The following is a 27,572-nucleotide window of genomic DNA, read 5'->3' on the forward strand; positions in this document are numbered from 1 at the left end:
GGAGTCCAGCGATGTCGGCACTGCAGCTGATGTTTACACCAGCTGTCAGGTGCTGCCGCCACCATTGCGGGTAAGGGAACCCGGCAGTGAAGCCTTACAGCTTGACGTTGTGTATTTATATCTCTACTGTAAATCAGTCCAACCCTCATTTTAGAAATTAGTCGTCCTTCATTGGAATCCAGACACCCCAAACAGGGCACATTTTACAGTGACTGTCTGCAAAATATGCAGAATATGCAGCCTTTTGAAGGGATAATAAAATATAGAGAACTCTTTAGCAGAGCTAACCAAAACTTAAACCTTGAACCAAGAAAAATCTGTTAATGCAAGGAAAAGGCAGAACACTGCATTGTTCATCTGCAGGATAACAAGTCTCACAGATCCACATTAAGCAGGGGAGTGCAATGCCTTTCTAGGCTATGTGGCTGTGTGTTACTATTGATGAACACAGTGTAGGGAGACACAACACTAGTCCCTGCATGCAAGGGTGGCTCCATAGGTTGCTGCAAGAGATGGGAGCCACCCTGAAACAGGAAATTTGAGGCAGCGATCATGGCACCAGCCTGATTAAATCAGCTAATAAAACTGAAGGTTTCATTTTACTCTAATGTACTATATAATCTAATTATTACTCATGTAATCGAGATTCTATTGAACCTAGTTTCACATTTGCCAGTTATTGGTCCTGCACAGTATTCTAGGGAATTGTGGCTATGTAGCATATTGTAGTCGGGTGACCCTGCTTTGTAGCACAGGTGGACCTGATTGTTTTAAAAGATGGCACATGTCTTGCCTCCTTTACGTGTCTCCTGCTTTGCTGTCCTTGGCACAGGATGGGCAGCCAGCTTCTGCAAGTTTATAGCTGTTGTCTTTACATGGAAACAGAGCGACCAAGGCCCCAGATCAGGGGTCTGCAAACTGCGGCCCTTTGCTAGCCTTCATCGGGCCCTTGGGGCACTATTCCTGCCAATGATATAAGGCACTATTCCTCCCACTGACATCAACAATGGGGCACTATTTCTTCCACTAATACCAATGATGGGGCACTACTCCCTCTTCCTACTGACCACCAACACTGAGGCCATGTTTATTCTTACTGATGCTCGGCCCAGTCCATTTTCTACCCCCCTCTGGCCAGAATCCGGCCCCCCCTAAGGTCTAAAGGACAGTAAACTGGTCCTTTGTTTGAAAAGTTTGGAGATCCCTTCCCTAGATTATAAAAATGTATGAAATGTATTAACAAATGTGTATCCAAACTTACATGCAGGCAAAAGCAGAGCAGCTCAGAGGTAGGGGGGGGGGTGGTAAAAACTCCAATCCAACATAACTCAGGCTGGCAGACCAAAGAGCCAGGTAATGGAGAATCGTACCCGCCAAAAAGACATGCCACTGGTGATGTCTGACATCCTTCCTCTAACACTCATTGCTGCAACCAAAGTCAATGGCAGTCAGACACTACGTGTTTTGGGGTTCATCCCTTTTTCAGTCAGCCCACTAAACAGCATGGCCTCGTACAGACGAGCGGACCTGTCCGATGAAAACGGTCAGCGGTGACGTGGCGGCGACGTGCGCGAACCCGGAAGGTCAATGCTTCCACGCATGCGTCGAATCACTTCAACGTCATGCGCGGGTTCTCGGGCCAGCGGACATGTCCGATGAGTCGTACTGACCATCAGACATGTCCGGCAGACAGGCTTCCAGCGGACATGTTTCTTAGCATGCTAAGAAACATTTGTCCGCTGGAAACCTGTCCGGTCGGCCGGAAAATTGTCCAGTCGGCCGGAAAATTGTCCGGTCGGCCCTACACACAACCGAACATGTCCGACGGACCAGTTTCAGCGGACATGTTCGGTCGTGTGTACGAGGCCTAAGAAGCCGGCTTATAGGCTGGTAGATGGAGGAGAAGCAATATTGGAGCTACAGGGTACTGGGAAACACAACAAGCATAAGCAACTGACAAAAAGAAAATGTTTGTGGGGCTACAGGTACCAGTTGCATAGGACAGAGGAGCCGACAGGTATGCAGGAAGGGTAAAGGACCGATATAAACAATGAAGTCAAACACCTGGAAAACTGCAGAGACCAGCGCCCACCCATTGTTGGTTTCTCTGTCCAACGTCACTAGTACCTGGAGTCCCACACGCATTTTCTTTTTCTTTTTTGTCAATGCCTAAACCCTCTTTTAAAATGTTTTTTTTATATTTTAAGCATGTATTTTTAAAGTGATATTAAACCCAAAACCTAATTACATTGCAGCTTAGCAATTTTTAGATCTGGTGGCTGCATTCGTTTTTGATTTTTAGGCTTTTTTCCTTTGTTTTCACCTGGAGATCAGGCCAGTAAGTCTGTTATTTCTTAGCTTCCTTTAACCGATTGCTGACCATATACGGCATCTCTCCAGTGCCAGATCAAATACTAGGTACGTGATGCGGCACTACTGGGTAGGGGGCACCCACGTGCATTTCCAGCGACCTGGATATGCTGTGATCATAAATAGCAGGTGTCGATCAGGGGGTTCCGGCCAATGGATGACCGCCGGTACCTGCCGATCGTCAGGAAGACACACAGGACAGAGCCATGCCTATGTAAACAAGGCAGAGCCCTGTCCTGTCAATAGGGAAGTAATGGATTTCCTTTCCCCCGCAAAGCAGGCAATACAATCCATTACTTCCCTTAGTAAAAGCACCACACACAGTGCACTAAAAACACTGGCTAGCCACACATTTAACCCTTTGATCACCCTAGATGTTTAACCCCTCCCAGCCAGTGTCATTAGTACAGTGACAGTGCATATTTTTAGCACTGATCACTGTGTTAGTGTCATGGTTTCCAAAAAGTGTCAGTGTCCGAATGTCTGCTGCAATATCACAGTCATGCTATAAGTCGCTGATCGCCGCAATTACTAAAAAAAAAGTATATATCCCATAGTTTGTAGACGCTATAACCTTGACGCAAACCAATTAATATACGCCTATTGGGATTTTCTTTTACCAAAAATATGTAGCAGAATACATATTTACCTGAATTTATTTCAGACGTTGTGTTCATGCACAATAAAAAATGTATTGCCTGAACCTTCAGATTCTGTTGTTCCGAAAAGTCAGAATCCGCTGTCGAACGCACTTTACTAACGTTCAGATAATTGACCGATCGTTCATCGTACAAAATTTTACTTACGGGCTTTAACATTACTGAAAAAAAAAACTGCAGCGACCACATGTAAAAATATGTAAGCTGCAATACATTACATTTTTGTCTTTAGGTTTAAATCACTTTAGTAAAAATAAACCTAAAATGTTCAATGAGCAAATATAAACAGTATCACCTAATAGCTGTACTTGTGCTAACAGGTTAATTAAATAAATAAGTAATAAATAATACAAGTAATTAGTTAGGAGCAGCATTGTGTAATACCACCCACGTACACAAGATGGCAGTACTGACTGCCGTTGACTGCCTTATCAAAGAGTCGGCTTTACATGATGAGTGTAGGGAATAGGAGATTTGCAATGTGTCGGCTGTCCATGTGTTTTATGTTCTGTATTGTACACATACCGGGCTAATCCTTATTGATATGTTTTCATGACGATGCAGCTGAATGGTCAGGCTCTGTGCCCTTTCCCAGCGCTCCTCCCTTCCCAGTGAGGGCGGTGCAGGGGGTGGTAACTGGTTCCACTTGGCTGTCCGTTGGTATCAGTGAGTGTGTTAAAGAGCCGTGCGGGTGGTTGGATCGGATCCCGGAGTCATTCCACTGCTAGATTCCATCGTGACACCGGAAGGTGGGGGACACCTGCATTGACAGCTGCTGGAGGAACAGAGCTGCATCTACTGCTAGGCAGGATGGTGACCAGGGTGTACACAGCATCTTCATCCTGCTCCACCACGGTAAGTCTCCTTCCCATGGGGCTTACTTTTCTGATGGGACCTGTGGCATTACATTTCACACTGGGGGTCACTAGGAATTCCTGTATTCCCACTGGCTGCTGCGCACACATACGTAATCACATCACTTTTCTGTATTCATTACTAGCTGTAGTTCACTTCACTTTTGCCAGGTGAGATCACATTTTAGTGCAACACAATCCAAATGTGTTATTACTTTTCCTATTCTCTTTTTTTTTTTTATTTGTAATTTTTTTTTTTTGCATGCAGTGTCTAAATCCTGTTTCTATTTTTCATGTTGCCTTTTAGTTAATTATAGGTAGATTCAGGTAGGGGCGCCTAAACTTAAGGACGGCGTAGCCTAGCGTGTTTACACTACGCCGCCTTAAGTAAGAGAGGAAAGTACATGATTCAGAAAACACTTACCTCCTTACTTAGGGCGGCGTAGTGTAAACACGGTGGGCGTAAGGGCGCCTAATTCAAATTGCTTGGAGGGGGGCGTGTTGTATGGAAATGAGGCTTGACCTCACGTTTTTTGATGTTTTTTTACACTGCGCATGCGCCGGGCGCCTACATTTCCCAGGGCGCATTGCGGCTAAGTACTCCGTACGGGCCTATTGATTTAGACGCGGACGTAACTCCCGATTCGCGGACGATTTGCGCTTAAGCCGTCCTATCTTAGATATGTTTAAGTGTATCTCTGTTAGAGAATACACTTAAACATAGGGCGGCGTAGTTTCAGAGTTAGGTCGGCTTATCTGTAGATAAGCCGGCCTAACTCTTTCTAAATCTACCTATCATTTTTTAACAACTCAACTCCTTTGCCCCTGTTCTCCTGGCCTTGGGGATGTTCAAGTTTCGACTTGCTTAACCAGTGTTCCTTGGATCCCAAAGGTTTCTCCAGAGATTGCTTGGGGTTCCTTGAGTAGCGGCAGATTTGTCTTCCCACCTACATTCACCACTAATGTAAAGGGACAATGTATCCTCTGATGGAAAATTTAGAAAGTCTTTCTCAACCAGGGGTCAGTGGAATCCTAAGGTTCCTCCAGAGATTGCGTGGGGTTCCTTCCGCAGTGGCAGATTTGTCTCCCACCCAAATTGACCTCTAATGAAAAGGGGCATTTTTTTTTTTTCCTCTGACGTACAATTTATAAAGCCTTTCTCAACCAGGGTTCTTTGGAAACCTAAGGTTCCTCCAGAGATTGCTTGGGGTTCCTTCCCCAGTGGCAGATTTGTCTCCCACCTACATTGACCACTAATGTAAAGGGACAATGTATCCTCTGACGTACAATTTAGAAAGCTTTACTCAACCAGGGTTCTTTGGAATCCTAAGGTTCCTCCAGAGATGGCTTGGGGTTCCTTGCTCTGTGACAGATTTGTCTCCCATCAATGTAAAGAGATGTTTTTTTCCCCCTTGTCCCTTTTGGATTTTGTTGGATGAACTGTCTTGATCGGCTCTCGAAAGCTGCGTGTTAATGAATAGATTATCGTAAGATCAGTCCGGAAAAAAATTGTTCCACTTTTCTGTTCATGTGTACAAGGCATTACTCAACCCACAGTTTTCTAGGGGTTCTTTGAGCAGTACATTGACCACCAATGTACAGGGGCTTTTTTTTCCCCCGACGTTCAATTTAGAAAGTCTTGATCCACTAGAGTTCTGTGGAACCCTAAGGTTCCTAGAACAATGGTGGATTATATTCCCACCTGATGGTGCCTGCATAGTTCTGGTACCAATGCCACTTGACAGAGCCAATGACAAGGGACCAGTGGAACTCCTCCTCCTCCTTTTTAAAATTGGCTAACCACTAGCACCAACGATTATGTTAGTGGCCTCTATAGGAGGGTATTCTTTCTACTGATCACAATTTTGTAAATAAAATCCTTTTTAACAGTGGTTACCCAAGCCCTGAGTATTATTGGAAGGGTTCCTCCATTTTTAAAAGGCTGGTTTAGATGATATTTTTGGTGAACAGATACACTAGAGTAGCCTTTCTCCACCAGGGTTCAGTAAAACTCTAGGGATCCTCCTGAGGTTGCTAGGGTTCCTTGGGCGTAGGCTTTGGGTAATTGATCTCCCACCAAAACTAGCTGCTAAGGTCAAACCTGAGTGTTCGAACCAGACATGGAAAGAAGCTGTCATTCCTGCCCAGTCAACTGTAGCCAGGGTATTTCCACATAGCCATATAAAGTTGATGTCACGAGCAGTGATGAGTATGTTGGGAAATGAGTCTGAGCTATCCCGCCAGGAAGCTGTCAGTCAAAAACTGTTTTCCCAGCCCCACATATACACACCCCTAGATACACTACATACAGTGCAGCTGTGGAGTGAAGAATGCTGTTGTCAGCTTTGATAGCTATGGCTAGTTCAGACTTGTATACCAACACACCTGAGCTCATCCCTAGTCACAAGCATCTCTGCCCCTTTGTTAATGTGCAGCTGCTGGGCAGGGACTTCCCCCGGCTGCAGTTCACTAGGTCGCAATGGGCCCGAGTGACATCTTCCTTCCGGATTCGGACCAAACACAAGCTCATGCTTGCTAGCCACCAAGACTTTTTATACTTTCTGCTAGGGATGCACCGATGGCATTTTATTTTATTTTTTTAACACAGAGTACCGAAACTTTTTTTTAAAGTACTTGCCAATACCAATACCCATTGCCTAGGAAGAGTAGGTCGAGGGGAAGTTTTGGAGGTTGGGGGGGGGAGGTGGCTGGGCTGAGGGCAGGGTGGGGGGATAGGAGGGCAAGTGAGTGCAGGGTGGGGGGGAAGCTAGAAGGGACTCTGGGAACACAAAGACAGAGCAGCACTAAGTGCAGTATGACGGCAATTTAATGTATAAAAGGTTCGAAATGCACTCCCATGGTTAAAAGCAAGCAACCATACCCCCCCTCCCTCTTGCCCCTGGTTTGGTGCCAATTACCCATCTTCTCCTGTCCCTAGTATCTTGCCAATCCTCTTGTCTTCTCACTCATGATGTGGTGTCAGACCCTCCTTAGCTTCCTTCCCCTGGTACGGTGCCAGTCCACTGTTGCCCTTCTGTCCCTGGTACATTGCCAGTCACCCCCTCCCATTTCACTTGTACCATGCCAATCGCCCTCCTTCTCACCATGTCCTGCCCCTGGTATTGTACAAGTTCCCACCAACTAGAATGATGCCACCCCCTCCTGTCCCTGGTATTATGAAAATCACCTCCTGCCTGTGGTACAATGGAAGCCCCCATCACCTGGTTCAATGCCAGTACTGCTTATGGTATAGGGGCAGCCCCCAGTATGGTGCCAGTTTCCCCATCATCCTGCCCCGAGTATAGTACCAGTCCCCTCCTGCCCCTGGTATTTTGCCCCCACCCCCTTCTATCCCTGATAGTGTCAGTCCTACCCCTTAGTGTAGTGCCAGCCCCCATTCCCCATATATTCCAAGTATGGTTCCATCACCTGGTACAGTGCCAGTCCCCCTCCTCCCTTTGGATCCCCTCAGATGGAGCCCCGGGCAGACGTCACTTGCCCCTCAGCAAGCAGCCCAGCCCACAGAGCAGCAGGCTTCTCAGCCTGGCGCTACACATATTGTGTTATCGGCAGGACCCGGACATGGCAGTGGCTCCCTCAGTGCTCCTGGCTCTCTTGGCTTTCCCTCTCCAACCTCCCCGTTGTGCGTGTGAGCGTCCTCTTCTCCCCCCTCCTGCCATGGACAGTTTACATCCAATCTGTCCATATACTAGCATTGAGCGTTTGATCAGATCTGCCTGAAAACTGATCGCTAGGTATTATCAGACTGCCCATGTGAAAGGGGCCTTTATTGCAAGAATATTAATAATAATTTCATTACAAAAGCATCTCTGGAGACTAAAAGACAAAAAAACATGTATTCTGGAGGCTGATCTCCTCCCTAATGCCTGGAATCTGCTGCACTAACCCTTTCTAGAAAGTACTTCTTCGATCACTTTTCAGAAGACGGTAAGAGACTGCTGCATGTGTGAAAGGGGACTTAGGAACTGTTATTGTGTTAAGTTTAAACATGACAGTACTCCAAGTTAAGCGATTGTTAGTATTATTATGTGTTTGTTGTTCTTGTATCACTATTGATCAAGTCTGCATTGTCATTGGTTTTCTGTAATACTGTTGTCACGATTTCCGAGCCTTTGTAAATATGTGAATATAGGGACCTGTTTGTTGATTCATTAGTTACTGGAGCATATCAACCTACTTAATAACAGAGAGGAATGTTTTCTATAGCTAGTCATCTGATGTCAGAGATGACATGGTCTTTTAAACATTTAAAAAATTATTATTTAATACAAGAGCTGTTAAAGCCAGCTAGGATTTACCCCGGATAGTTTAACTTGCCTCCTGTATTGTCTTCTAAAGCCCAGGCTAGTCTGACCAAGTAAATAAAATGATGTGACTGCTAAATCTGCAGCCTTTCCAAGGCCCTGCTCTATGGGCCAGGCGAGACACTACAGCCTGCATCTCGCACCCCCAGTCTAGCCCGGTGCACTATTAGGTAGCGTGACTTGTGCAGCCTTCTTGCATGTCCCACATATTCAGACGGTATCTTTGGTGGAAAAACTTTAACTCTCTTTCCCTTGACTGCCTCAATTCTTGGCCAGCAGCTGGTACTCATTCTGAGGTTTGCTTATCTTTTGTGATGGCTTACAAATTAGGAAGCTAGGTTGGACGGTGGCCACTTTGACAGATTGTCCCTGGATATATTATATAGTAGTTTCCTAAGTGTGGGTAGCTTTCATTTTGTGTGTGGCTTAAATGGCTAATGATTTATCAGTTCAGGTGCAGCATGGTGGTCGCTACTATCTGAAAAGGTTTGACTGGCAGTTCTGCTTTGGCTCTAATTATGGCCATGCTCTATCTGGAGTATTCTTTAATTTCCACCATCTAATTGTTGTATTGTGAATTTCGCTGTGGTGTTTACTTTTTTTGTGTTGTAAGTTTATTCCCTGGCTGTAGTAGTGGTTAGATCTTGGCTCTAGAGGCAGTAGTGGTGGTAAGTTCATGTGTCTGGTCATTCACTGAAGCAGTGATCTGTCTTTGAGTCTAGTCATCATCAAGCCCCATGTCCTTTTGGAACCAATATCCTTATTGGGAGTCATTCACTAGATGTAGCAGTGGTCTGTGTTTGGGTCTAGGCACCGTCGAGCCCCATATCATCATTTTGAATTTAGAGGCAGTGACTCAACCAGGTGTGTCCAACCTGCCACCCAAGGTGGCTACGAATGCAACCCAACACAAAATCGTAAACTTACTTTTTTTATTTATTATTAAAACGGTGGTTCACTGAAGAAAAAAAAAAGCAGCTGCTGACTTTTAAAAAATGGACACTTACCTGTCCAGGTCACCCGTGACGTTGGCAGGCAAAGCCGAGCAGTAGCTTGGCTTTTGGCTTCCCCTGCCGCCATCCTCGGTGAGGGAATAGGGAAGTGAAGCGCTGTGGCTTCACTGCCCGGTTCCCTTTTGCGCATTGCGAGTCACGCTGCGCCATTCCCACTGGTCCCCGTTGTGTTCTGGGAGCCGAGTGTTACCCAGAACACAACGGGGGGGGGGGGGGGGGACACGGCGGGGCCGGACTCCCGCGGGAGTCTATACCAGGAAGTGGTGCAAATACCTGTTTTATACAGGTATCTGCACCCCCTCCCCCTGAAAGGTGTCAAATGTGACACCGGAGGGAGGGGAGGGTTCTGAAAAGCGGAGGTTCACTTTTGGGTGAACCTCCGCTTTAATGCGTTACACTTCGCAAACACATGTGGGTGAAGAAAAATATAACGGTGTCTCTTTACTGGACTTTTATCTGTTTCATCTGGCACGCATGACATTTTGAGAGAACACTGCTGTACTAAGGAGCTGCAAATGTATACAGCAGCTACATGACTATATTCCACAGGGATTATGGGGCTTTATGGCCTTATAGAAGAACTTTTTTATTTTGTGTAATTTGTTTTTCTTTTTTTTTTGGCTGTTTTAGGTTAGGTTTTTTCTTTTTCTTCTTCTCTTTATTCTTTTCTTTTTTTTCCGTAATTTATTGATGGTCCGTGGTGATGAGGTAAGCAGCTACCATTTTTGTTGATTTTAGCAACAAGGTTAGGTTAGAAAGACCAATGTAGAATCTTAGCAACAGGTTTTTTACTTGTATTGCTGATTTATTATGTGTGCTAGTCCTAAACCTGGGGTTGGCTGATGCTGAATGGCAGCTGCTATTCCTTGGCCAATGGGCTGAGACAATACCTCACCCACAGCTGCATGTACACAATGGACCACATGGCCATATTAGGTTAATAACATTGACATTCTGGTCAAATATGACTCTTTTAGTACTTCTTCTTTTATTTTTTTTATTTTTACCACTTGGGGTTTGTAAAGGATTTTTTTTTTTTTTTTTTTTTATCTTAATACCTTCCTTTACCTTAATGCAGTGCTGTTTTCATGTCCTCATTGTTCGTTTTTGCTCTCAAGTTGCTGTAATTCTTCTCTGATCTCCACACTTCCTGGTTGTCTGTTTCCTGATAACCACAGTACTGGGAGCTTTCTCTCTGTGGTCACTAAACAAGGAGGTGTGATTACTGTGTGTCTAAAACCCCTCAGCACCAATCCGTTTCGTTTTCCAAACCATCACTGCCCTGTATTGGCTCTGTACAGCAGAGGCAGGAAACAACATGCAAAAACGAAACTAGAAACTACAGGTACATTATATGATTGATTTTTAATCGTTTTTAAAAGGAATCAGTTAACTATTATGTCTCTATACCCTGTAAACAGTCATTTCGGCAAATTTTTTTTTTTATTTACAACTCCTTTAAGGACCAGAAGATATTCCCCCTTAGCCACTTCAGCCCCGAAAGAATTTGCCCCCTTCCTGACCAGAGCATTTATTGCGATGCAGCACTGCGTCGCTTTAGCTAACGATTGCGCGATCGTGCGACGTTGTACCCAAACAAAATTGACATCCCTTTTTTTTTTTTCTTTTTTTTTTTTCACAAATAGAGCTTTCTGTTGGTGATATTTGATCACCTCCTGCGGTTTTTATTTTTTGAACTATAAACAAAAAAGGAGCGACAATTTTGAAAAAAAGCAATATGTTTTTTACTTTGTGTCATAATAATAAAAAAAAAAAATGATATTTTTTATATATATATTACTTGGAAAGTGCCCACATCCCGGCACTGAGGCTTTAGGCTTGTAGATCAGAGTATCGATCCTGAAGACCGGTCAAATAGAGAGCGATGTCTGCGCTGGTGGAATCTGCAGCGTGCGTGTCACCTCGCAAAGGCTGAGAACCAGCTGGACAGGAAGTTGTGCGCGGTCTGCGTGTCGCCTCGACGTACGTTTCAGTAATCCGTCAGTAATCCGTCATCAGGAAGCGCCGGGACCGATACCGAGTATTAGCGGGAGTACTCGTACGCCCGCTAATACCCCCGATGCCAAAATAGAATACTACCCCCCCATGCCGCCGTCGTGTGTCGCAAAGCCGCCGCCACTGCCGCGTTAATCACTGCGGGGCGGGGAACATTACAGTCAGCTTTCGTTTTGAATAGCTGTTTTCCCCGCCGCGCATAGACACTCCCCCTTGTTGACAGACGGATCTGTCCAATCGCGAGCAAGGGGGAGTGTCTCTATACACAGCGCGGCGGGGGAAAACGGCTATTCAAACGAAAGCTGACTGTAATGTTCCCCGTGCGGTGATTAACGCGGCAGCGGCATCATTTACAGTAGGTACGGGGGACATGGCTGGATATGTGGGGGGACATGGCTGGATATGTGGGGGGACATGGCTGGATATGTGGGGGGACATGGCTGGATATGTGGGGGGACGTGGCTGGATATGTGGGGGGACGTGGCTGGATATGTGGGGGGACGTGGCTGCGTATATGGGGAAAGTGGCTGGATATACGGGGGACGTGGCTGGATATGTTTGGGGACGTGGCTGGATATGTTTGGGGACGTGGCTGGATATGTTTGGGGACGTGGCTGGATATGTTTGGGGACGTGGCTGCAATATGTTTGGGGACGTGGCTGCAATATGTTTGGGGACGTGGCTGCAATATGTTTGGGGACATGGCTGCATTTGGGGACACATTTAAAAAAAAGTATCGGTATTCGGTATCGGCGAGTACATAAAAAAAAAGTATCGGTACTTGTACTCAGTCCTAAAAAAGTGGTATCGGGACAACCCTAATTCTAACTGTAGGGGGGGTGGGCTACCGCTGACATGACAGCGATCAATGCTCCCGATGACAGGAAGCAGTAGATCCCTGTCAGTTCACTAGGCAGAACAGGGAAATGTGTTGTTTGTTTACATGATTTTACACTATAAGAAGTTTTTGCTTTTTCATCTTTGCGCATATTGCAACATATGATTTCTGGATATGTCAAGGTGGCAGATGAGCTCCTACTTTCCGTTTTTTGAGGCAAAGATTTTGACAGCCTTACTGCTGGGGCCTGGCACACACCATAACGCTGGCCATACATTATGCAATTGTGTTAGCAATTTAGATTTACCAAAACCATATAATATGAGGTCAGACCTAAACACTTTTTTATTTTGTATGCAGACAGGCAGGCCCTTGCTCTACATATTTAAAGGTAAATCTAAAGGATATTGTATGGCCAGCTCAAGTTTGCGGTCCTTTTTTTTTTTTTTTTTTTTTTTTTTTTTTTTACCCAGCGGGCTGAATGGGGGGGGGGAAAAAGCTGACAGATTGCTGTACTACTACTAACACAATGTCAGTGCAGTGATCTCTCCGACTTTGTTTTGACAGAAGGGCCCGCCCTCTTCCTGGTTTCCAGCATGCTCATCTGACAGAAGCCTTCCAAGCAGTTGTACACACGAGCCAATTGGACGCTTTCTAGAAACTTTCTACTGTACTGACTGATGGCAGATGATATTTGACCAGTGTTAATTTTGGCATCAAATTTTCATTTAGTTTTAGTCTTAAGACTAAAATGGCATTTTAGTTTTAGTCCCGTCTTCTGCAATGGTTTTGGTCGACTAAATCTCCAGTACATTTTGGTAGACTAAAACTAATTTTAGTCGTCTAAAATCTAATGAGTGCAATTAAATTGTAATCCATTAGTTAACATTTCTCTACAATTTCATTATATACTGCCCGAATGAAAAATATGTTATTTATGCTATTGAGGTATGAACATGCACCATAGACCAGTGTTAATTATGCATTACATTTTTTTTTTAGTTTACTAAATGACAGCTGGAATCACATTATAGGCTGCCTAGAGAGAATATAATAGCCTGAACAACCTGAAATACATGTATTGAGGGTGACCAAGTATGCTTCTTCCCATGTACATATATAATTCGTAACCATAAACAGAAACTTTTTTTTTTTTTTGAGGCCTCCTTCACATGGGTGGTGACATGCCTACTCCGGATTCCAGCAGCAAGAATCATCTGAATATGTGACTGGAATGATAGGAGTATGCAAACAGCAGAGTCTGCCCAACCTGTACAAAGTAATGGCAGGTTGAGAGGAGCTGTCCTTGTACATGTATCCACACACCCAGTGGTTACTTTTGGTTGGGGACAGATGTGTCCAGGAGTCTCTGACATCCATTGCCATCAGCAGGTAGACTCTGGGTGACAGCTCCCCTCAGCCTGTTATTGCTTTGTACAAGCTGGGCAGCCACTGCTTGGAAAATAAAATGGTTGCTGGAACATCTAAAACCACAATGGAGAACATGCTGTATGTAACAGTTTAGTGCCCATGCTTGTGTAGTGTCCACACGCTACACAAGCAACACTACCTGTCAAGGTTCAGTTCATCTCTGGTATGCATACCACATAATAGGAATCACTTAACTTTGAATATAAGCCGTGTGTTTGGTTTTCTGTGAATTCTCAGTTTTCATTTAATGCATTGAAGACCATACTGTTTGCATCGTGTATTTTTCTGTACACAAGAACCTTCCTTGTCTAAAGATTATCGCGTTTCTGGTATGGGGAGGGGCAATTTAAGCGTACAGTTTGTATTAATGCTATTGTGAAATGTGCAGTTTTGCCAGCAAAGACTTTTCTTTAGCTTGTGGGGTGTCCCCCCCCCCCCCCCAAACTGTGTATTTCAATCCCCTACATTTTTTGTACTGGAAATAGTTTGTATTACAGTAGTTGCATGCTATGATGTTGGCATACAAGTAGTTCATGGTCATGAGTTCTGCTGATTATTCATTTATTTTGTCAGCAGTATTAGTTCTGCTGCCACTCTTATTGTGTGTGTGTGTGTGTGTGTGTGTGTTTGTTTTTGTTTTTTTTGATAGGTGTAAACCTTTTTCATGCTATTTACTACTTGATCCATTATACATCTACTTGACATGCCCCAGAGTTTGTAGAACCCACCACACAATATAACATTTTATGAAAAGAAAGTTCCCTTTTTTTTTTTTTTTTTTTTTTTTACTGCATGCATACATAATTTTTATTTAAATTTGTTTTACTACATACATACATGCATACATAATCATTTTATTTTATTATTTTTCTACCCTTGACCATGGTACATGTTCAGTAAGTTATAGAACATGTTAAAGCGGAGGTTCGCCGGTAAAATGCTGTTTTTACCCTTAGATGGATGCTCATTTAGTCTAGGGGAACCTGATAGTTGTTTTAAAATCCGAGCATTACTTACCGTTGTAGAGGGCGATCTTCTCCGGCCACTTCCGGGTATGGGCTGCGGGACTGGGCGTTCCTTCTTAATTGACAGGCTTCCGAAAGGCTTCCGACGGTCGCATCCATCGCGTCAAGATTTTCCGAAAGTAGCCGAACGTCGGTGCGCAGTATAGAGCCGCACTGACGTTCGGCTTCTTTCGGCTACTCGTGACGCGATGGATGCGACCGTCGGAAGCCTGTCGGAAGACTGTCAATAAAACACGCCCCCCCTGTTCCACATTTGCGTTAGGCGCGCTTAGACCGGCCCATTTACGCTACGCCGCCGTAACTTAGGAGGCAAGTGCTTTGTGAATACAGCACTTGCCTCTCTGACTTACGGCGCGTAGCGTATATGGGCTACGCCGCCTGATAGTTATGCAAGTCTTTCTTAATCTGGCGATTAATCTTTAGAATAAAATGGCATTTTACTTTTAGTTTTCTGCAATTGTATTATCGTATTTAGTTGATACATTTTAGTCTACTAAAACTTATTTCAGTTGTCTAAAATCTAATGGGTGTAGTTAAATTTGTAATCCCTAAAGTGGAACTTCCGCTCATCGGAACCCTCCCCCCTCCCCCATCCCCCATCACATTTGACACCTTCCAGGGGAGGGGGGAGGGTTCTCTAAGGCGGGTATTTGCACACACTTCCGGCCACACAGTCTGCGGGTAGACTGCGGGCAGAACATCAGGGCAGCAGAGTGACGAGCGATTGCTCATCTTCTGCTACCGATGTTGCTGGACTGGGCTTTAACCACTTCAGCCCCGGACCATTTGGCTGCCAAATGACCGGGCCACTTTTTGCGATTCAGCACTGCGTCGCTTTAACTGACAATTGCGCGACGTGGCTCTGAAACAAAATTGAAGTTCTTTATTTCCCACAAATGGAGCTTTCTTTTGGTGGTATTTGATCACGCGACAATTTTTGGGGGAAAAAAAGCATTTTTTTTGCTATAATAAATATATATATATATATATATATATATATTTTTCTACATGTTTTTGTAAAAAAAAATTGCAATAAGCATTTGGTTTGCGCTAAAGTTATAGCGTCTACAAAATAGGTAATAGTGTGTGTGTGTGTGTGTGTTTTTTTTTTTTTTTCTCGTGACTGCAACATGGTGGACACTTTTGATGCTTTTTTGGGACCATTCACATTTTATACAGCGAACAGTGCTATAAAAATGCACTAATTACTGTATAAATGTGACTGGCAGTGAAGGGGTTAAGTGTGTCCTAGGGCAGGGTTTGACAAATTTGCTTGGAATCTAACTGAAAAAGTTAGGAGCCAAAAAACGCACCCCGTCCCGCCAAGCTCGGGCGCAGAAGCAAACGCATATGTAAGTAGCGCCCACATATGTAAACGGTATTCAAACCATACATGTGAGGTATCGCCGCGATTGGTAGAGCGAGAGCAATAATTCTAGCCCTCCTCTGTAACTCAACCTGCAACCTGTAGAATTTTTTTAAACGTCGCCTATGGAGATTTTAAAGGGTAAAAGTTTGTCGCCATTCCACGAGCGGACGCAATTTTGAAGCGTGACATGTTGGGTATCAATTTACTCTGTGTAAGATTATCTTTCACAATATAAAAAAAAATTGGGCTAACTTTATTTATTTTTTTATAAAAAAAAAAGTGTATTTTTTCCCAAAACAACCGCCATTTTATTCTCTAGGGTGTTAGAATAAAAAATGATATATAATATTTGGGGGTTCTAATTAGAGGGAAGGAGATGGCAGTGAAAAAACACATTAGAACTGCACAAGATGGCCACTCCTAGATTCCTTCTGCAGGCCTCAGCTTCCTTCTGTTAAGGCCGCAAAGGCGCGATCTCAATTACCGGCCGTCCCGCGCCGGCCGGTAATTGAGGCCGCGGTCTTCTGCACCCCTAAGCTTCCGCAGGCACCAGGTCACAATTTCTTGTCGCAATTGCGACCCGGCGCCCGGATTTTGTCGAGGCCTGTCCTAGGGAGTGATTTTAACTGTTGGGGGGGCATGGCTAAGAGTGACACGTCACTGATCGCTGCTCCCAATCAAAGGGAGCAGACAATCAGTGTCACTAGGTAGAATGGGGAGATGCCTTGTTTACACTGGCCTCTCCCCATTCTGTAGCTCTGTGACCCGATCGCGGGACACCGGCGGACATCGAGTCTGCGGGTCACGGAGCTTGTGGCAGGGGCACGCGCGCCCATACAGTGGGAAAATAAATGTGACGGAAATATACGTCACTTTGCCCAGCTGTGCCATTCTGCTGACGTATTTAGTCGTGAGCCGGTCTTTAAGTGGTTAATGATAGATTTGTGTGTGTGTATAATAATAATAATAATAATAATAAAAAAAGTGTGTGTGTGTGTGTGTTAATGAAAAATGTATGTATGTGTGTTCAAAGGGTGAGGTGCACTAAACGGTGGTCTCCACATACATTGTCCTTCCCAGGGACCATATTATAAAAAATAAGAGGATTGCTGCACAAAAGAGATTTATTTGAAGAATAAAAATTACCTGGTATCTGATATAATTTTTATTCTTCATGGGTCAAGAAATGATCGTGCACATTTTGTCATCCTAGGCTTCCTAATTATGTGATCACCTGTCACAGTAATCATATCATTGGGAGCCTGTCCTACCAGCGGCCAATTGTCACTCTTTGACTGGGAGCTGTGAATGACAGCGCTGTCAGTGCTGAGTAGCGCGTGATTGAGCGCACTCCAAAAACGCACTAAAAAGGGCCACATATACTGAATTCTGCCATGGAGCATCTGTTTGAAACTAATTGGTCAATGAGCTTGTGGAATATTGACTAAACCTGTGTTCTCTCCAACAGATGAAGAAGCAACAGCAGGAAGTAGTGCAGTATTTGGAATGCCACAATATCGATTTTGAAGTAGTGGATATTACCATGTCAGAAGAAAAGCGGCAACGGATGTACAAAAATATCCCAAAGAGTAAATGGCCTGAGCATGGCAATCCTTTACCACCACAGATCTATTATGATGATACCTACTGTGGGGTGAGTATGCCTGAATAAATGTGTTTTGTGGGTTTTTATTTTTTGTTTTTAACAATTTCACCTGTTTTTATATTGCATTTATGTTGGATAACTTTCAAATATGCAATGTGAGGATTTTTTTTATTTTTTTTTGATAACTGTTATTTTACTATAGCAATATTCGTAAGGCCTCCTATACACCCGGGCGTACTACAGCATACACCCATGCGAGGGCCGTGCATTTTGAGCAGGCAGCCCCGTTCATGTCATTTGGGATATAGCCGCTGCATGGGCACAGCATTTGACAGCCATGTGAGCATTTCCATTATTTACCACTTTATAAAACCTTACCATGCGATCCTATGCTAAGTGGAGCAGGAGTTCTTTCATCTGGTGTATGTGATCCATTCACTGGGTTTAAGAGTGTTTAGACTCTTTTAGTAGATGGTGATGGCAACAGCCAAAACTCAAGGAGAGCCAAAAATCTCACCTCTGATGGTGACCCAGGTCTGAATTGAATGTTAAAGTGCGCACTACATAGCAGCCATGTTGCTTAAAACGGATACAAGCTATACCAAAGGAAGATAAATAAATGTTCAGAAATCTGTTTCTCTCTATCTCTCTCTCTATATATATATATATATATATATATATATATATATATATATATATATATATATATATATATATATATATTCGTGTGTGTGTGTGTGTATGTATGTATATATATATATATATATATATATATATATATATATATATATATATATATATTATATAATATACATTTCTGTTACAAGTTAAATACTTTAGGAAATGTATTATCTCCAGTTCTCATGTCGCACAATTTGCTTAGTAAAGAGGCTAGAAACATAAACTTTGGATAAGTTTTGTGTGCCATGTGCACAGCGCAGATAAGACTCCATAGTGATGTCCAGAAACATGTTGCTTATCATCCCAGTGAGTATTTCTCTGTGTATTTTTAGCCCAGTGTTTTATAGCTAATATTCATAGCTTGGTGCAGCCAGGGTGTATCATTTTTATAATGAATAAAGTATAGAAGGACAAAGGAAGCCACAATCGGGAACCACGCCTTAGTCTAACTATATAGAATGCAATCCACATCATTTTCAGCAGGAAGGAAGAAGCTGACCATCATATTGTGCAAGACCAAGTGAACAAATCAAGGGGTGAATGCACAAAATCCTTGGCACCCAGCATTTGTTTTAAAATAAAAGATATAGAGATATAGATAGATGGATATATATATATATATATATATATCTATATATATATATATATCATTTTTGTTTTCTACTTTCCAGATATCGTATTAAATCAACACACAATTTGACGTGAATACTAAAATAAGTGCTAAAAGTTTGTGTTTCCAGTCTATATTGCTTTTTTTTTCTCAGTATTTTATGTCTGTTGCAAAGGTTTAACACTGTTTGTTTTATTTTTGTTTAATCAAACAAAAGACAAAAAAGCCCAACTCTGGCCATTTAAAAAAAAAATAAGAATAACAGATTAGCAACTTTCTGTACATGTTTGGAGTGCATTTTGTCTGTGTTCCAGACCATATAAAATAGTAAAGTTGATTGCAATAAACTTCACCAGCCCAACATTTGAATCGTGTGATCTGACTCTTCGGGGCAAAGCTGCTGATTGGAAAAGTGTTCTCGCCCCAAGTAGAAGGCAGCCTGGATACCTTGTTACTCTGCCTAATTATACTGTAAATGACATGGAGCTTTTATATAGGCATGTCTCAATTGGACTACAGGTTAGTCAGTTCAAACATCTTGATAAGTAAATAGATACAGGCTATGTTTTATTTTTTTGTAGCCTATTTATTTAGGCCCCTTTTACACAGGCCGCTCTCATCTATGGTTCAATCGGATGGAAACGGACCTCCTGTCTGTTTCCATCCGATCCACCAGGCGGATGGAGAATAGGTCCCCATCTGTCTGTTTTTTTGGCGGACAGGATCGGATCAGATGGCGGCAGGTGTCAGCGGGCATGTCTGCTGACATCAGCCGCCCAATAGAAGAGACCAAGGGGGTCCGATCAGGTCTGCCTGAAAAACAAACAGGTGGACTTGATTTGGAGCTGCACAATTAATCGTTAAAAAAAAATCATGATCTCGATTCAACCCACCCCTCACGATCCCTATATTGCAGTGTTTCCCGATTATTTCATGTAACAAGTGTAGAGACTTTTCAGCTGTCAAAAAAAGAAAAGAATGGGCAGTCTGCTAAGTTTTTAACAACATTGTCAGGTGCTGTTAGATAACCAGACGGACTTTTTCCTTCGGAAATTTCAACCGTGTGTATGCCCCATCTGACTTTTTTCGGAGTAATTTTGGAGTAATTCCATCGGAGTTTAGATAGGGAACATGTTCTCTTTTACTCCGATGGCATTCCGTCGGAATTCCAATGAGAGTTTGGCTGGGATAAAGCCTGATCGTGTGTACGGGGCATAAGGGTTTACAACCACTTTAAGAGCATTTGTCATTTGTCTTTTTTTTTTTTTTTTAAGTAGGCTGTGGCTCTGTGACTGACCACTATGGTATGATAAAGAGGAAAAATGGCCAAACTAATTTTAATGTATTCAATTATTCCAGGGGTTTGGACTGCTGGAATATGGGCTTCCTATTTAACTGTTTGGGCTAGATTCAGATAGCCCGCCGTAAATTTGTGCGGGCGTAGCGTATCTCAGATACGCTACGCTGCCGTAACTTAGTGAGGCAGGTTCTGTATTCACAAAGAACCTGCGCCCTAAGTTACGGCGGCGTAGCGTAAATCTGCCGGCGTAAGCACGCCTAATTCAAATTTTGAAGAGGTGGGCGTGTTTTATGTAAATAAAACATGACCCCACGTAAATGACGTCTCTAACGAACGGCGCATGCGCCGTCCGTGAACGTATCTCAGTGCGCATACTCCTAATCACGCCGCAAATAGTCAATGCTTTCGACGTGAACGTAGTTTACGCTAAGCCCTATTCGCGAACGACTTATGCAAACAACGTAAAATTCAAAGTTGTCCCGACGTCCATACTAAACATTGGCTATGCCTCATATAGCAGGCATAACTTTACGCCGGAAAAAGCCTGAGTATCTCAGTTTGAGCATACGCTTAAAGTTGCGACGGCCCGGATTCGGACTTACGACGGCGTATCTACTGATACGCCCGTCGTAAGTGTTACTGAATCTAGCCCTTTGTTTTTAGAGAAATGGGAATTTACTTTTTCTTTGAGTTGCACAGGAGTTTTGTTTTTAGATGCTGTATAATAGCAATGCCTATACATCCACAATGTGAACTTGTCTTATTGACAGTTTACTGAGGCACCACAACGTGTATTGGGGATTGTGATCAAGAATGCAGGGAACAGACTGCAAGCACATAAGCTAGACTGAAGGCAACGTCAGCAGCTGTTTTATGGAATACTAGTGATACAAATAAAATTTACAGGAAATGCAGAAAAGAATATATTGTACAGGATAAGTTCAGAAATAAGCTTGTATAGTCTTATGTTGGAAAGCATTGATTCATAGACTGAATTCAAGGTTCTAAGAGGGAAGATATTATTACGGAAGACAAGTCATGGGCTAAGATATGTGAAAAGATGCAGTTGATTTATAGGGACCCAAGTATAGGAGCAGAGTGTCAATATGCGTTTTTCATTAATATATTCAGAGTGTAAAATATTGGCAGGCCTAGTACCTGTACTTGGTGTGCCACACATGCAGCAGTCCACCCCAGGTGGCAGTAGGGATTAGAATGCATAAGGCACCAAGTTCGCCTGCAGTGATGGGTTTTTATTGTAGTTACTATTATTGTAAGGGTCTTTACAGCTTTGAGATTACCAGTGTTTTGCATGACGTGTGTACAGTGTTTGTTCATGTGCGTTTCATGAGTGTTAGCGCAGTCTATTAATTTAAATGGGCTCCCTTGTGCACTAAAATGCAAAAAGGTGTGTGTGTGTAATAATAATAAAAAAATTATATATTTGTGTGTGTGTGTGTGTGTGTGTGTATGTATGTATGTATGTATGTATGTATATGTGTGTGTGTATATGTGTATGTGTGTGTGTGTGTGTGTGTGTGTGTGTGTATATATATATATATATACGCACTCACTATCTCAGAAACATGCATACACCCCCCACATTTTTGTAAATATTTTATTATTATATCTTTTCATGTGACAACACTGAAGAAATGACACCTGGCTACAATGTAAAGTCACTACTTTACCTCACTAGGTTACAGCTAGTGTAAATTTGCTGTCCCCTCATAATAGCTCAACACCCAGCCATTAATGTCTAAACCGCTGCAAACAAAAGTAAGTACTCCCCTAAGTGAAAAATTTCCAAATTGGACTCAAAGTGTCAATATTGTGTGTGGCCACCATTGTTTTCCGGCACTGCCTTAACCCTCTTGGGCATGGAGTTCACCAGAGCTTCACAGGTTGCCACTGGACTACTCTACAAACTCCTCCATGACGACATCAGTTGGATGTTGGAGACATTGCGCTCTTCCACCTTCCGTTTTGAGGTTACCCCACAGATGCTTATAGGGTTTAGGTCTAGAAACATGCTTCGCCAGTCCATCCCATTTACCTTCAGCTTCTTTAGCAAGGCGGTGGTTGTCTTGGAGGTGTGTTTGGGGTCGTTATGTTGGAATACTGTCCTGCAGCCCAGTCTCCGAAGGGGGTGGATCATGCTCTGCTGCTTCAGTATGTCACAGTAGATATTGGCATTCATGGTTCCTTCAATGACCTGTAGCTCCCCAGTGCCGGCAGCACTCATGCAGCCCCAGACCGTGACACTCCCACCACCATGCTTGACTGTAGGCAAGACTCGCTTGTCTTTGCACTCCTCAACTGGTTGCCGCCACAAAGGCTTGACACCATCTGAACCAAATAAGTTTATCTTCAAACCACAGGACATGGTTCCAGTAATCCATGTCCTTAGTCTGCGTGTCTTTAGCAAACGGTTTGCAGGCTTTCTTGTGCATCATCTTTAGAAGAGGCTTCCTTCTGGGATGACAGCCATGCAGACCAATTTAATGCAGTGTGCAGCGTATGGTCTGAGCACTGACAGCCTAACCCCCACCCCTCCAACCTCTGCAGCAATGCTGACAACACTCATACGTCTATTTCCCAAAGACAACCTCTGGATATTACGCTGAGCACGTGCACTCAACTTCTTTGGTGGACCATGGCAATCTTCTTATAGCCTAGGCCATCTTTATGTAGAGCAGCAATTCTTTTTTTTTTTTTTTTTCTTCAGATCCTCAGAGTGTTCTTTGCCATGAGGGGTCATGTTGAACTTCCAGTGACCAGTATGAGAGAGTGAGAGCGATAACACCAAATGTAACACGCCTGCTCCCCATTCACACCTGAGACCTTGATAATGGGGAGGGTAGTGCTGCGCTAATGAGTGGTGAATGGATAGGTGAATAGGCAGGTGGGGGAAGGGAATGAAGATAAAGTGTAATTGAAATGAGGAGCAGTATAGCCCAAATGGCATCAGCATAAAAATAAATATAAAATGATCAGTGAACAATAACAGTACTGGTGTAAATCATATGACTCCACAGGTTCCTCTTAGTGTTATGAAATACACTATAAATAATGGTGCAAAAATTCCCAAGTAACTGTGCTAGGTGACACTTCTATACTGGTGATAAACAGTCCATCAACAGGGCTTGAAAAATATCAGCAAAAAATAAATATAAGTAAAATTTCAACAGTCCAAGAAAGCAAAAGTGCAAGTGTGGGTCCGCAATAAGGAGTGAGAGGGGAATGGGTATCCAGTGATCCTTTTAGGGTGAATAAGGATGTCCCCTTACCTTACTGCTGTAAGGTAACAGCATATAGGTCCAACCACATTAGATGGTTCTCTCGATGGGCTCTGATCCAACTACGGCAGGTCCTCCTTGGAGTTCTCGTCCCAGATTGGTCAGTTTCTCGCCCCAAAGAAATAAAGCATCGATGGTGTGATACCGTTTTAAAACATTTTAATTCTCAAAGAAAATAGACAGGGGTACTCACGTAATCCAAAATACAATTGAGCATGTAAAAAGAGGGGCAATCTGTCGCCAACGTCACCTCCGATACCTCTCAGTGGACTCATGCGCATTCGTCACTATCATGTGACTTCCTCAGGAGTAGTGAGAGGCATAAAGGGGATCCTTTTTATAGGGTGACTTGTTTAGTAGGCTGTAAGTAAACTCAGCTGTTTGTCATGCAAGAAATGCAGCTGCAGCCATTTTCCCGTAGTCTGCTAGGCATTTATTAATAAAATCAAAAAATCCCGCCCAGCATGTAAAATATTTAAATTAATAGCATTCAGTATGGTGGGTGACATATATGGCATCTCATTTATATGGTTAAAAATGAAAAACTTAAAAAACTTAAGACAATGGACGGAAACCATGGAGGAAGCAGACACAGAAGTCCCATTATAACATCATAACAATCTGTGTTGACAGTGCACAGCGTTCCGCCGGAAGTCCGGCAGCCGCCATTTTGTTATAGCTCAAGAGACGCCCCCAGCATCTCACAGAGCGCTGGGGATGCATCTTTTAAAGTGAGCCATTCTGTCTGATGTCTGGTCGGGGGCCTGCACGGGGCCCCCCCGACCTCGGCCAGCATCACAAATAAGGCTTCTCACACGTATCGGCGGTGTCCGTCGAAACGAGCGCCGCCGGAAGTGGAGCCGCGGCCACCTTGCAGCCACTGGAAGTGGAGCCGCGGCCATTTTTTTGAAGCCAATGATTATAAATGAAAGTGGAGCCGCGGCCACCTTGCAGCCACCGGAAGTGGAGCCGCGGCCATTTTTTTGAAGCCAATGATTATTAAATGGTAATACACGGCATCCTCACAAGGGAGCATACAAGAAAGCCAATCAGAAATATGGGGAGCAGGAATTTATATATACATAATCACTCATAATGCACCAAGAGGGTTGAGGCTCGATTGATATATTATATATTAAAATTATTTTGAGCCAGAATAATTTGTTAAAAAATTATATATATGTTAAAAAATGTAAAAAGTTTAAATAAATGTATGTCGACATAATTATTTCATTAAATGGATATGCCACATAAGGTTAAAAAACGTAGATGACGTGTGCGAACAGATCCACATATACAAATTAAAAACAATCTACGTCATCAATATTGGATAGCAAAAAAAAGAGAGCAGAGAGGGTAAGTGAAGCAAGAAATAAATCGAAAAATAAAATCTTATCGGTCACTTAAAAAGCAATTAAGATCAAAATCTATGTTAAGACCTCGAGGAGCAAAAGTATCCAAAGTAAATATCCAGCGAGATTCTAACTGGCTCAATGTTCTAACTTTATGTCCGCCTCGCCAGTGTCTCACATAGGGCTCTATGCCCCAAAATTTAAGATGTGTCGGATCTTTATTGTGGTGGGTAAGAAAATGTCTTGATACACTATGTTTATCAAAGCCTTTAAGGATGTTTTGGACATGTTCTTTTATATGCACTCGTAATGCTCTTTTTGTCCGGCCTATGTATTGTAGACCGCAACTGCATTCGAGTGCGTATACAACTCCCTCTGTGTTGCAGCAGATAAATTCTTTTATTTCGTATACATCTCCTGTACTAGTTGCAGTAAAATCTTTCTTCTTCTGGTTCGGTTTATGAGTTCTCAGACATGCGTAGCATCTTTTGCATGGAAAAAAACCTTTACCAGTAAAAAAGGAAAGGAAGTTGTTTTTATTTTTAGGCGGATCAGGCACATTTTTAACAATTTTGTCCCTAATAGTAGGTGCCCTTTTATATACGAATTTTGGAATCGGTGGAAGGACACTCCCCAGTTCTTTGTCAGTCAGTAGTATATTCCAATGGCGTCTAATGATTTTTTCAATGCGTTTATGTTGTATACTGTAATCGAAGATGATAGGCATCAAGTCTTTATGCATTTTTTGTTTAGGCTTATCACTCATGAGAGTCTGTCTATCCATTGTTGCCACTTCTGCAATCTTCTGGTTAATAAAGGAATTGTCATATCCTTTTTGTTTAAACCTTTCTCCCATATCTTTTGCTTGGGTGAGGAAAATATCTTTGTCTGTACAGTTTCGTCTTAGGCGCATTAGTTGCCCTTTTGGAATGTTAAAAAGCCAGTTTCTGTGATGACAACTTTCAAGCGGCAAGTAGCTATTACGATCCACATTTTTAAAGTGAGTTTTAGACCGGAGTTCATTATTTTCTTGTTCCACCTCTAGGTCTAGGAATGTGATCTTTTTGTTGCTGATTTCCCAAGAAAGTTCAATGTTTCTGTCATTGGTATTTAAATCTTGTAGAAAATCTGCTAGCGTTTCTTTCTCGCCCCTCCACAGTATGAAGATATCATCAATATATCTTTTATATATGTACAGATCATCAGGAGGTTCGGAAAAGATTTTCCCTTCTTCCCATTGGGCCATAAAAAGCCCAGCTACACTAGGGGCAAATTTTGCCCCCATGGCTACGCCGGTTTTCTGGAAATAATTGCCGCCATACCAGAAGTAGCTATTTTTAAGGCAAAAGTCCAAACTTTTTACCAGATATTTTCGTTGGATGCAGGGCAACTGGGAATATTTCCTGAGGCCCCATTTGACTGCTTCGCATGCTTGATGATGTAGTATGATCGTGTATAACGACGATACGTCTGCTGTTGCTAGCCAAAAGGGTCCATCGTCTCTTGGTATATCATCCAGGCATTGTAACATCTGTTTTGTGTCTCTAAGATACGCTCTTGTACTCTGAACTACTGGCTGTAGTTCAATGTATTGTCCCATTCTTGCAGTTAAGGAATCGATTCCATTTACTATAGGTCTGGGCGGTGGGTTCGTGCTGTTCTTGTTTATTTTGGGGAGTGAATATACAATAGGTGTACGACATGATGTAGGGATCAAATATTGTGCTTCTTTCTTATCCAGGATTCCTCTTTTTAGTCCTAAATGGACAATCTGTTCCAAGGCTTTTCTGCATTTAAACATGGGATTACTCAGAAGGCGGTTGTAGGTGTTGGTATCTCCTAGCATTTGTTCCATGCTGATTTTATACTGTTCCTTGGAAAGTACCACAATGCCACCACCTTTATCGGCTGGTCGAACTACTAGATCCTTTCTTTTCATCAATTTGCGTATTCCACTCCTAATATGCTTCGGTTCTTCTTGTTTTTTCACCTTCAGGTCCATTAGTTCTCCTGTGACCAATCTTTTAAAGACTTCCACACATTTATTATCTTTCACAGGCGGATTAAAAATAGATTTATTCTTCAAATTGCTATGTCTAATTTCTTCATCTGGATTGGCAGCCCTAGTTTTGTAAGGGTTACTGATCATATACTTTTGAATATTTAATTTCCTAACATATTTTTGAATTCCTATATATGTCTGGAATTTGTCCAGATTTTTCACTGGTGCGTATTTGAGGCCCTTATCTAGGACGCCAATCTCTTCATGTGTAAGTGGGAGTCCACTTAAGTTGAAGATTCCCTCTCCCTTTCTGTTCTTTTTCTTTTGTGTTCTCTTTCCTCCTCGCTTTCCCCGTTTCTTTCTGGGGTTCTTCTGTAGGCTCTTGTTTCCTCTGTATGTCGAGGCGGATGGTATTCTTGACCTCTCTCTAAAAAAGAAGAGGTATTAGGATTTTGATGTCTTTCCACTCTATCATCCACTGTTCTCTGTTCTAAGGGTGCATAGTAATTCCGTGTAGGGATTGGACTCCTATCCTGTGGGTGATGAGTGTAATAACCTCGATCTCCCTCTCTTCGATCATTTGAACGAACAGGGCTTCTTCTTCTCTGTTCATGTGTATATCCTCTGTTTTCATGGTATTCATTTGGACGTCCCTGATAATAGTTGGTTTCCTGTGGTCGACCTCTATTATCATAGCCTCCACCTCTATTATCTCGTTGATTTTGGGGTTGAGGTCTATTATCCCTCTGGTCTTGTTGTGGTCTTTGTCCATAGTTATGGCCATTGTTATTATTTCTGCGTTTTTTCCAGAAGGGTTTCTTC

General features: G+C 42.9%; 1 protein-coding gene across 2 annotated transcripts in view; it reads left to right on the forward strand.

The window, feature by feature from the left end:
• Positions 1 to 3,507: 3,507 nt before the first annotated feature.
• The window catches only part of SH3BGRL2 (SH3 domain binding glutamate rich protein like 2), a 36,715-nt gene continuing 12,650 nt past the window's right edge, over positions 3,508 to 27,572 (forward strand). Inside the window, exons 1-2 of one of the 2 annotated variants that reach the window (XM_040350001.1) lie at positions 3,508 to 3,884; positions 17,369 to 17,554. In XM_040350001.1, the coding sequence (XP_040205935.1) occupies positions 3,840 to 3,884; positions 17,369 to 17,554 (231 nt within the window). In that variant the 5' untranslated portion in view covers positions 3,508 to 3,839. The remainder of the gene's footprint in view (positions 3,885 to 17,368; positions 17,555 to 27,572) is intronic. The other variant, XM_040350000.1, reaches the window with a different exon arrangement.

Source organism: Rana temporaria, chromosome 4 (genome assembly GCF_905171775.1).
Source record: "Rana temporaria chromosome 4, aRanTem1.1, whole genome shotgun sequence".
NCBI classification, from domain to species: domain Eukaryota; kingdom Metazoa; phylum Chordata; class Amphibia; order Anura; family Ranidae; genus Rana; species Rana temporaria.